The 11,269-nt window shown below is 39.1% G+C and overlaps 2 protein-coding genes across 6 annotated transcripts; one reads left to right on the forward strand and one right to left on the reverse strand.

Moving 5' to 3' along the window:
- Positions 1 to 85: 85 nt before the first annotated feature.
- si:ch211-244b2.4 (uncharacterized protein LOC541512 homolog) lies at positions 86 to 6,768 on the reverse strand. Its single transcript, XM_040149227.1, has 10 exons — positions 6,743 to 6,768; positions 5,161 to 5,255; positions 4,752 to 4,956; positions 3,686 to 3,830; positions 3,257 to 3,389; positions 2,962 to 3,082; positions 2,753 to 2,828; positions 2,070 to 2,172; positions 1,841 to 1,961; positions 86 to 808 (listed from the first exon to the last, which is right to left on the reverse strand). The coding sequence occupies exons 1-10, from the start codon at positions 6,756 to 6,758 to the stop codon at positions 747 to 749; spliced, it is 1,077 nt and encodes a 358-aa protein (XP_040005161.1). The 5' UTR covers positions 6,759 to 6,768; the 3' UTR covers positions 86 to 746.
- Positions 6,769 to 8,272: 1,504 nt separating this feature from the next.
- Positions 8,273 to 11,127, forward strand: si:dkeyp-38g8.5 (uncharacterized protein LOC568385 homolog). Of its 5 annotated transcripts, none has more exons than XM_040140435.1 (4): positions 8,273 to 8,423; positions 8,904 to 8,997; positions 9,371 to 9,458; positions 9,547 to 11,127. In XM_040140435.1, the coding sequence occupies exons 1-4, from the start codon at positions 8,351 to 8,353 to the stop codon at positions 10,237 to 10,239; spliced, it is 948 nt and encodes a 315-aa protein (XP_039996369.1). In that variant the 5' UTR covers positions 8,273 to 8,350; the 3' UTR covers positions 10,240 to 11,127. The 5 variants fall into 5 exon arrangements, with proteins under 5 accessions (XP_039996369.1, XP_039996388.1, XP_039996377.1 ...); XM_040140454.1 differs by having other exon boundaries at positions 8,401 to 8,423; positions 9,371 to 9,451; XM_040140443.1 differs by lacking the exon at positions 8,273 to 8,423 and adding an exon at positions 8,438 to 8,547.
- The last annotated feature ends 142 nt before the right edge of the window (positions 11,128 to 11,269 follow it).

Raw genomic sequence — 11,269 nt, forward strand, 5'->3', positions numbered from 1 at the left:
ACTTATGTCAATGTGATATTTCATTTTTTCCTTTTTTATTAAATTTGAGAATATGTCTACTATGTGTTTTTTTTCTTTGTCGTTATGAGCTATTGAGTGTAGATTGATGTTAGCATTTTTTTTTGGCATCAGGCTGCAATATAAAATGGGAAAAAAGTGAAGTGGGGCTCAAAACTTTCTGCCTCAAAGGTAATATGCAAAATGGCCTTCAAATTGCATTACATTTGGTTTAGGGTGAGTCTCTTCTATTACATCAGAAGAGGCAGTGGGTAGATATGTTGCAGCATGAATGTAATATCAAACAGTGTGACTGATCATTTCTGAAGTGTTTGTCCCACAGTTCATTTTCTTCCTCAGATTTAGCAACATAAAATAATTGCATCTCTTTGCTGTGGCAGTTGGCAGCAAGTAACAGTAATGAGACAAATCAAAGGGGAAATCATGATGAACCCACTTCTTAAGATGAGCAGCTTAAACACTAATTTTGTAAAAGGCAACTTGGCACAGCAGATTACCAGAGTGCAAGTTTGTTTAGATATGTGTTAGTAAGCTTCAAACCCTTTGGCACGATCCCCTATGGTACAAGGTTTTTAAAAATCACAACAGGCTTCAGGATAATTAAATCTGATCCTGAATACATTTCTAATTCATTTCAATATTCAATTTGCCTTTATAGGGCCAACATAGATTAGTAACGGCCAAGTGTTTGTGGACTGTCTTCTGGAGGTCAAAATCCTCTACGATGGTCATACCAGCAGACGTCTGATCTTGCGTGTATGTTTTGTTTTGAGGTTGGTTTGGTTCATTGCTGTAGAAAACAAGTAAAAAAAAAAAAAAAACAGACAATAAATGCTCCATGTCGTGTTCCAGGACTCCTATGTAATAAATTACAGTAAATTACAGCTGAGATTCTTCTTGTGCATTGTAAGAACTACATAATTTGGCACTAGTGTTTCATTGGTGCAGTTCTACTTAAAAAGGGATAGTTTCACAGTTCAGGAAATATGCTCGCTGTAACAACATCGAATTCGATCAAATTCTAAATTCTGTCACAACATTTAAGAGTTCAACATTTTGCAATACAAGCTTATGCGCTTTTTCACTAAGAGGTAGAGGAAAATATTGATGCCACTCTCATGTCTGTATGCTAAATATGTAGCTACAACTAGCTACCTTTTAGCTTCGCTAGGCATAAAGAAACTGGGATAAAAAGCTAGCCTGCTTATGTCAAAGGGTAACGAAATCCACCCACTAGCACCTCTGAAGCTCATTTATTAACACGTCATATTAATTTGTTTAACTTGTACAAAAACCAAAGTGTAAAAACGACAAGTTGACGTTTTATGTTATGTGCAAGACTATAATATGTTTTCCCACGTTTCCAGTCTCCATGCTCAGCTAAGCTAACCGGCTGCTGGTTGTAGCATCATATTTAGTGAAGCGACATGACAGTGGTATTGATCTTTGCATCTAACTCTCACCAAGAATGCAAAGTGTACCTCAGAGTATCTTTTAGCCAGTGCACAATAGGTCAGTTGCACAAGCTAAGTCAATTCTACAAGCTAGCATAACATTCAATATTAAATACAGGAGGAATTAAGTTTCCAATGATAAATTAATAATGAGTGAATATCTACATGGTCTTAAATGAAACATTTCTTTCACGGAAATTCGCCTGGGAATCAACAACTGCATATAAAACGAAATACAAATACAAAACTCTCACAATTAGTGCCAAATTACATTAGTTATTTACAGAAAATGATTAGGAAATAACTTGGACCTGTAAAATTAAATGTCACTATTTTCTTTTATCACAGTATTTAAAAAATAACTTAACCTCTGAAGTCTAGCTTGTAGGAGTCTCCCTTCAATTTGAAGATCATGCTGTCTTGGGGGTTTCGCTGGTACGTCTTCTCAATGTCTTCACTGGTTACTGAGCATTCAGTTGGAGTGCCGCTCTGCCAAAACAAGGCCATTCAAATCATCATGGTTTAGCTTAGCACTATTATTTAGAGACAAATAAAGTCTCTGAGATAATTGTAAACTCCAGTCCGCAGATAACCTACCCTGCGTTTATAGTCGTGCCATGCTCCACTGCTTCCCTCAAACTGCCACTTCGGTCTGGCGCCCACAGACATATTCTTGATAGCTGAGGCTGCTTGAGAAACTCTGCAACAACATTTTGGAAAAAAATTATGCTTATTTGCTATCGCAGTGAGAGTTAGATGAGAAGACGATACCACTCTGGTGAATGTTCGGTAAATATAAGGTTATAGCCAGCATTTGGTTAGCCTAGCTTAGCATGAAGACTGGAAGCAGGAGGTATATTTCTCAACAAGTCCTGTGCCGCATTCTTTTGCCCCTGTTAGGTTATGGTTAGGCGTGTTAGAGGAGAACTGGTTTGGGCTGGGATACGTTTGAGCTTAGGTGACGTAATGTGTTAACTAGTGAGCTTTAGGGGTGCTTGTAGGCAGATTTTGTTATCTTTGGATAGTGCAAGGCTAGCTAGTTTTCCCCTGTTTTCCAGTGTACTATGCTAAGCTAAACCAGCTGCTGGCTGTAGCTTCGTGTTGTAGCTTCAGTGTTGTCAGTTTTGTCATGTCAGCAAGAAAGCGAATAAACAAATTTCCCAAAATGTCAAACTGCTCTTAAAATTGTCTTTAATATCTATTTTAGTAATTTTTACATATTTATTATTAACTGGACTGAAATTGGATCAGTTTGGCCAACAAACAAAGTCCAAACTCACCCTGCCCTTTGCCTTTGTCGGTACAGTGGTCGACGAGTGACTTTCCTCTTTCTCTTTTTACTGACCTGTCGCATTTCTAATAAAAGACAAAAAAGGAACAATGAGGTTAGTATCGGGGAACAAACCAACAGTGTTCTACATTTAGAATTTAGTTGGAAATGGATTAGAATAATGAACATTCTGTGAAGGTTTGTTTGATCATACTTCACCTCTGAATCTAATTTCAAGGGTATCAGCACCGATCTTGAAAGTAAAAGAGCTTGAAGGGTCATCCCTGAACTCCTGCTCTATGTCAGAGCTCTTCACAGGAGTGTGTTTGCCCTTCGAATTCTGTCCGAAAAAAGGAAAAATTAAATAAAATAAAAAAATCATTAGCAATCTGCCAAAGGAGACAAATAAATCTAAATATATTCCGAATTTTGGCTCAAAACTGTTACGAGTCACTCTTTAAATCAAATCTTGGTGTATTCGTGGAAACAAAAACACAGCTGAGTTGCCATTTACCTTGTCTCCATACTTGATCCACTTACGACGCAAAGTGCAGTACCAGATCCACACGGTGTTACCATCTTCCAAACGTCTCACTCTCAGGCTCTTTCCATACACTCTCATCCTGTTAAAATCGATGCTCACCGCCCTACATAGAGATAGAGATATAAACCATTGACTGGCGCCGCTCCCAACTGTGCTTTTTTCGTTGGTAGTATACACTTATTGTTGGTTTTGGTCTTTTAATGGTATTTGACAGTAAGAAAAATTTAAAAATATCACTAGCCTTAGCCTTCAAATATTCATTCATATGCCTGTCATAATATTTTTTTTCGTAGCTGTGAAGCATTGCGTAACCTGGTTTTGAAAATTTCCACACAAATAAAGCCTTACTTACCTACTGACTGACTGGACAATAATCAAGCATACATTTTTAGTGCTTACCCGTACGGTGTGTTGTAGATTTTAATGCTTTTGGTATGGGGCAGGCAGTACTGGGCCTCGATTATGTGATCGTTATCAACATCCTTCCAGCCGGTTCCATCATTCAGCTGCCACTGGTAGTATCGGCCACCAGAAACGTTTGGTTCTGGTTAAAAGAAAAAAGACGTAGTGTTGATTTTCAAAATCAAATTGAGCAGGCTTACAAACGTGTACAGTGGTTATTATTTATTATTTATTTTAAAGGGGGGCATTTAAGCTGCACTGAGTGATGCCTTTTTATATTAACAATGGATCAAATGACTAAGACTGTAATGTGAACGATGACAGTCATAGTGACCAACCCATGGAGAATTATCAGAGAAAGTGTCACAGAACTACCAACGTTAGGGACTGTCCAGTGAAGAAACGGGAACATGTAGCGGCTAAGGAGCCAGATATTTTTCCAGAGGAGAGTGAATATTAGGTGGCGAGAAAACACAAATGCCCAAGTTGCTCCATGGTTTCTGAATGTGTTAATAGGCGAGCATCTGGTAACACATTCAACAAAAACAACTTCGTGAGGTGGTAATGTCAGACATTGTGTTCTCTCTGCTTGTTCCGCTGTCCCCAAGAGGCAAAAAAAAGTCGGTGATGCACTTTTAAATAATCTGACTTAACACTTATCAGCTGTTTACCAGCAGGCGCTGCAACAGCACAGAGAAGCAGGCAAAGAGAATATAATACTGCAGTTTTGTTTGAGAAATTAGTCCAAAACCTCTACATATTACATTATAACAGTCTTGCCCGTTGTACATTAAAACCCAAACACTAAAGTCAAGTCAGTTTCATTTATATAGCTCACAATCACAACTTTGTCTCAGAGGGCTTTATAATCTAAACAACATACATCAGCCTCTATCCTTAGACCTTTAATACTTTCGTCACAATATGGAGAAACAGACTGACCATACGAAATACCTACGATATAACATTTATTAAACATTAAGCGTCATAAATGAAGGAGATTCAGGGAAGATGTGAACCAACGCCTCATCTAGTCAACCATTTCCCTTTTCCTCTTCCTCACCTCTAGATGTTGACCGCGCCGAAGCCCTGCTGCTTGCCCGAGAGGAGTCCCGTCCGACTCTGGGGTGGTTCAGCTTACATTTGGACGCGTATCGACACTCTCCTTTCAGGGCATACTTGCAGACGTGCAAGTAGAGGCAGCTTTCACCATCCTTACAGCGACCGTTGTTGTAATACTTGCAGGGCTCCTTCACTTTCGGCGTGATCTGAAAATGTAGATTTTTTTTAATCACTATAGAGGTAAGTACAGTTATGGGCTGTACAAAACATATGGGTGTAGAAATGGCAGTAAACTCTCATCAGCATAGGGGAATGTCTATAGATCGGATATAAGTGGGTTTACTCGTCTCTTGTCATAGTGATTATGAAACTAACGCCGATTCCAACGTCGTCTCTGTCAGTGAACAAACCTGACAGTCGGCTGCTGCATCCGAATCCCCGTCACTGTCCGAGTCATCGCTGACGTCAGAATCACTAGACCCAGACAGGTCGTCATTGTCAGACTCTGGGAAGAAGTGGCACAACATTGGGAGACAGTGACACACACATATCATATGTTTACATGTTTAGTGGACACTTTTATTCACAATACCCAATGTCTGATATGCACATGATTCAATATGACCTTTAGCCTAGAAAGGTGGGTATACCTCACAAATGTTCACACATCTACCATCCAGTACATTTCTGCCTGCAACATGAATGTACACTACATTGCCAAATGTGTACGGACACTTTTGTTTACTTTTGGTCTCGGAATTTTTTTTTTTTCAGAGTTTGGGCTCGACCCCTTAGTTGCACGCACGTAGTCGCAATATTAATGCTACAGCATAATAATGATATTTCAGACAAAGGTGTTCCGCTTTGTGGCAACGGCTAGAAGGGGGCCCTTTGCTGTTCCAACATGACCATGCCCCCGTATAGAAAATGAGGTCCACAAAGAAATGGATTTTTTTCCAGTCGGGAGTGGGACGGACTCGACCGGCCTGTTCGGAGCCCTGAGCTCAGCCACGAACGCCAGCTAGGCCCTCTGGCCCAACATCGGTGTGCCACTGAATGGGGCTGCGAATCACCGCAGGCAGGTTCCGAAATCTTGTGGAAAGCCTCGTGCTCAGGGTTTCAGAAGGAAATGTGACGTTAGCACGTGTGGTCTAATGCCGCCTGTCCATATACTTCTGGCCATGCAGTGTGAATAGGGGGGGGGGGGGGGGATTTGTTTGCAACAAAGGCAGGATGAAAACTTCTAACTGCACTTCACACCTCTCGCTCTTAAATAATTAAAATAAACAAACACAATATAAGTACTGTATGTGTATTGTATACGTAAACGCATAGAAGTTCTGTAAGGATTTAATGCCTGTAAAAAAGGTTTCTACTGAGTCAATACTTCAAGGGACCTGATAATACCTTTACTATACCTAGACTATTTCCTCATGTTCTGTTGCTGTTGGTCTGCTCTCTGTCTGTTGATAATAATGATAATAATAAAAGTAATAATGTTGTAATGTGTAAATGAAAAATTATAGTAAAGAATAGTTTGTACAATAGAGGTGTGGTCTATAACTGTAGGCCCCTGTGTGTCCGGTGGGGAGCTCCTCGAAAAAAACGAAACTGAAACTGTCAATTTCGACACGAATCGCCATTTATGATAAATCGGTGTAACCGACTCGGAGTTGAGACCCGCCCCGTTCCCTCTAAGTTAGTAAATGGCACATATCGGTTGTCCTGTCGCTTTAGGTTTTCGTGTGATCTACTGTAACTTTAAATGTCTCATAAAAAAAAAAAAAAAAAAAAAAAAATAGACACGCGCAGTGGCCACGCAGAGCTCGTCTTATAGGGCAAGAGAAGTAAAAAAAATTAAAAAAAAAAAGAAATTTAAAGAAAGTAAGCCGCATGTGATTTGAACGGGAAAGGGGATCGAAACATTCACTTAAAGCCAATAAACACGCAAATCGATCAAATCAACAGTGACGGTGTGTTCGGGCTACTCACGCACAGCTGTCGCCATCCTGCAGTCGGCGATTTACTTCCCCCTTTCGCTTTTACGAAAGGTTTTTTTTTTTTTTTTTTTGTGTGTGTGTGTGTTGGCCCTTGAAATGTGGTTCTAGACTTAGCTTTAGTGCGGCGTCCTATTTCTACACGCATAAACGCAGGTATTTTAAACCTGCTCCCGCGTCTTTAGCTTTGAAAAATGGGTCGATGCCTTACTGTTAATCTTTGAGGAGGCTAAAGGGTAAACATGCCTCACAACGCCTTAGGTGAACAGCAGTGATGGGGGGGAAGCATTCAGATCTTTTGCCTAAGTAAAGTTACTGGTACTAAAATGTAAAAATACTCTGTTGCAAGTAAAAGTTCTGCGTAAAAAAAAAGTATGTAAAAAGTATTAGGCAGTGAAATTTACTTAGAGTATCAAAAGTACTTGTTTTGCAGAAAAAATGGATGAAATATTATCATATATAACATCATCGCTGATCCCGATGCACCTGTGTCTAAGGAGTAGCTGGTTTTATAGCAGCTCGAGGTGGAGCAAGTTTTACCTGCTTTATTTACAGTTAGGCAATTAAGTTCCCAACCTAGGGCTCAGGTCCCCGCCAGAGGGTCCTGATATAAATCGGAGGACTCATGAGCTGATTAGTGGGGCAGGAAAACTTTTTTTTTTTTGAATGTTTCTCTAATCTTTGCTTTTTATGTGTGTCTGTGAATTATTGGATTATTTTACCTCTTTGGATTTCGAACAGTTATATAAATTTAGAGGGGGCATCTGAAGTGTGACAATGGACCTCAGCTAGATTTTTTTTGTAAGGGGTCACAACACAAGCCAAAAAAGGTTAGGGAGCGCTCATTTATTCTTCAACAGTGTGTTATGTATTATCTCATATCTCGTCATATGTTTTATTTTATGTAAAATCTCAATCTGAAAAGTAACCAGCCTTCAAAAAATAGAGTAGAACAAAAAAGTTCAATATTCGTCTCTGAAATGTAGTGGAGAAGTACTAGCTATCATAAAAAGGAAATACTCAAATACAAGTACCTCAAAATTGTACTTGAATAAATTCAATTGTTACTTTCCACCACTGGTAGAATATATATATATAGTGTATATATATATATATATATATATATATATATATATATATATATATATATATATTTATATATACATATATATATATTCCACCATTTCGTGTAATAACCCCTGTTTTTTTTCCATTATTTCTTTTTAATTATTTAAATTTGTGTTTACTGATTAATTAATTTCTTGTATTTATTGTAAACTGATGCATGGATTATTTTATATATTATATCTGATATATACAAATGTAATATCTGTATGTCTTTTTTGAAGTGTTTTTTTTTGGTTGATTGATATAAAAATGAAAAGTTTAGCGTCAAGGTTTATTTTGTAGTGTGCTAAACCGTCCACAGCGCTAGATGGCGACAGTGAGCTGATTCTGCCACAGGCGCGTCCCAGTCCACAGGCTTCGATAAAGCGCTCAGTTATAGTACAAGGGAAGAAGAATGTAGGGTCCCTCGAAAGGAGGGACGACCTACGAAGGACACTTGAGAAAAAAGGCCAAGGAACGGAAAATAGAAAAAAAAATGGAATTCCAGGATCACGCTTACACCAGCACCACTTATGATAAAGTCAGCCCTGTGGAGTTTACATATAAAAGTAAGTGCAGATGACAAGAGATGGGGGAAAATATATTTTAATCAAGCTAGCCACACACACAGCCCAAGTGGAGTTAGCTTAGGCACCTAGCAAGTGGGCTCCGCGATGAAAAGTAACCCAACAAGTACGCCTTCATTCATTTCATTCAACATTAAAAAGTGAATGTAGTTAACTTTCATTTTCCAGTCGGGCCATCACTGTCAGTGTGGTTTGCATTTGTCGTGTAGAAGTCCTCTAATTGAACACAGACAAACTGTGACGCATCAGGCCAAACTAAGTTCATAAACTAGATGATTGATTGTGACACTGAATTAAAAAGGGAAGAGCCCGAGTGTACTTTGCACATTTTTTAAATAAAAAGAAGGGTGAACCTCCCATTGAATATAGTTCAAATAAAGTCTAAAAAACTAAACAATAAATAAATAAATAAATAAAAAGTCCTAGCTCATTCCTTTTTAAACTTTCTGCTCTCTCTCTCAGTGAGTTCAAAGGAAATCGAAGACTTTGTGAAGCTGAGGGTCTCAAATAATTACCTCTTCTCTGGAAGAAGAAATACTTCCATGTGGGCATGGAGGTACGCATCGGTTCAAATTTCTCTGAGACTCTAGTGTGTGAAAAGACAAAAAAAAGGGTCCAAATATGTAGAGGCAGAAATTCAAAGTTCCATCATGGGATATTCTGCAGATTCGTCTGTTTTTTTCTCCCATACCTACCACAATATTTTTAACATATTGCTCAATGTGTTCCAGTGTTGAAGCTGGTGGTTGTTTATGTTAATTTAACAACCTCTTGATAGTATATTTCTCTTTTTCTATTTTTTTATTTCTCCTTCTGCTATTTCTCTCTGCAGAGATGAGGGTTTCCCCAATGGGAATCTCTGTTAACCTGGAAAACTTGATGTAATATTAAAATACAATCGTAAACCACTAAGATGATTACATTTTCAGGGCCATCCTCAAACATATGGGATTGCAACACAAGATGACCCATTGTCAAGCATCCAAAAAATGGGAAAACATGAAGAAGAGGTACAAGGTATTCCTAGTTTTGGTTTCATTTAGATTCAGGAAGCATTCTGACAGGTTTTGTTCTTGACTTGATGACGTGATCTCTGTCTCCTCAGGAGCTAAAGAACCCTCCAGATGGGGTGAAAGTCTTCCCTGAAACGTGGCCTCATTTCCCGCTGATGGACGATGCTATAGAGGGTCGGCTGGAATGCAGTGCCCCCATCCTCAAGGCTTTCCCCAGCGATAAAGACAACGGTGATTTCTTACCCATCTCCAAACCTAAGAAGAGGAAGGTGATATCCTCCTCTACAGCTTTGGTAGCGGAAGGGCCGGAGATCGAGGTTTCATTGAACGGAGATGAGGATAGAGAGGAAGAGGTGCTGCAGGGGGGAAGTCAGGTCATAGATCACATCATGCAAGAGGTGGAGGACGAGAAGAATGTGTTGGAAAAGGAGAAACAGGTGATGGAGAGGGATCGGCTGGTACTGCAGAGGGAGAGGTCAGTGCTGGATCGGGAGGTGGCCGCTTTGGACCGAGACCGAGCCTTGCTGGAGAGAGAGAGGGCGACAATAGAGCGGGAGAAGGCGGTGATGGAGAGGGAGCGGGCGATGGTGGACAAGGACAGAGATGCTGTGCGCAGGGACCGACTTGCTCTGGAGCGAGAGAAAGCCAGGCTGGAGAGACTTTTTGCAACAAAAGAAAGGACTGAGGAGGACATAGAAGAGGGCAGCAAGGTGAAAGACGCACATGTCCTGGACAGGAAGGAACGGTTCCTTTATCTGTTTGAAAAACTTATTGAAAATTTTTGAGAGAATCACAAAACAGTTCTATGCATTTCTGAGACGTTTTTACCCCGGCTGCATCTCTATATACCGTAGTTCAAAATCCACAATATACTTACACCTGTAAGTTGTCAATGAAAACGTTGAGCCACTCCTAGTTCAGAGAGGTCTTCAAAACAACTTTATTCACTTGTGGTTATTCCATACAGAGCACACAATAGCAAGCTATTAGCATTATTCTAAACCCCATCCACAATCAAAATCAACAACCCCCCTCCCAAATCAAACAATAGTCTTTAGTTGATTGACTCTCGACATTAGAGTCTTTGGTATAGGCTATTGTGCACCGTTAAAACATCACTTTTTGAAATGTTATATACCAAATATTGCAGTTCATGTAAAAAATCTTTTTTTTTTTTCAGAATATATATTTTTATATTACAGTACAGACTTTACAACAAATGATTGTGTTTAAATGCGTCTTTTATTGCATTAGATACTCAGTTTACCTTTCGTTAAGCTCCAGCTTCAATAACTTTATGCAAGTATACATTTCCAAAAATGTTAGAATCGTCATTAATATTAATATTATTTTTTATTTTTACAAAACAAACATCTTTAAACAATATTACTGGTTGTTTTTTGCCAGTCTTGAACAGACACTAAACAGAAACATAAATGTTGTTTGAGGGCTTTTAATAAACTGATTTCTCCGAATGCCACCTATTGTTTGCACTTAAGTTGCGGAACAGTTTAGCTTTTGACAAAGTTCGTGTGTGTGTATGTGTGTGTATTTATGTGTGTGTGTACATGCATTGTTGTTGTTGGGGAAGGAATAAGACGGTCGAGACGGTTTCAGTGTGTGTGTGTTTTTGTGTTATACCTGGCATAGAAATCTGAACAACAGGAAGGAAAAAGGTGCAGTGGAGCAGTGTATATGTGCTTGATCACCAGAATCTGACTCATAATTTACATGTTTGTGGATGTTTATGAAACACAAATTTCCACAGAAAGTTTAACTGATCTGTGGTTTACGTCAGCAGCATGTTTGACAGTT

The sequence above is a fragment of the Xiphias gladius genome, chromosome 2 (genome assembly GCF_016859285.1).
Source record: "Xiphias gladius isolate SHS-SW01 ecotype Sanya breed wild chromosome 2, ASM1685928v1, whole genome shotgun sequence".
In the NCBI taxonomy this organism is placed as follows: Eukaryota; Metazoa; Chordata; class Actinopteri; order Istiophoriformes; family Xiphiidae; genus Xiphias; species Xiphias gladius.

What these genes read in the sequence shown, in the direction of transcription:
- si:dkeyp-38g8.5 (XM_040140435.1), top strand. Translation starts at nt 8,351, where the DNA reads ATGGAATTCCAGGATCACGCTTACACCAGCACCACTTATGATAAAGTC. An exon ending in TGTGGAGTTTACATATAAAA is followed by an intron (nt 8,424 to 8,903) that starts GTAAGTGCAGAT and finishes TCTCTCTCTCAG; the next exon opens with TGAGTTCAAAGGAAATCGAA. An exon ending in ACTTCCATGTGGGCATGGAG is followed by an intron (nt 8,998 to 9,370) that starts GTACGCATCGGT and finishes TTACATTTTCAG; the next exon opens with GGCCATCCTCAAACATATGG.
- si:ch211-244b2.4 (XM_040149227.1), bottom strand. An exon ending in CGACAAAGGCAAAGGGCAGG is followed by an intron (nt 2,173 to 2,752) that starts GTGAGTTTGGAC and finishes ATGTTGTTGCAG; the next exon opens with AGTTTCTCAAGCAGCCTCAG. An exon ending in GGCACGACTATAAACGCAGG is followed by an intron (nt 1,962 to 2,069) that starts GTAGGTTATCTG and finishes TTGTTTTGGCAG; the next exon opens with AGCGGCACTCCAACTGAATG.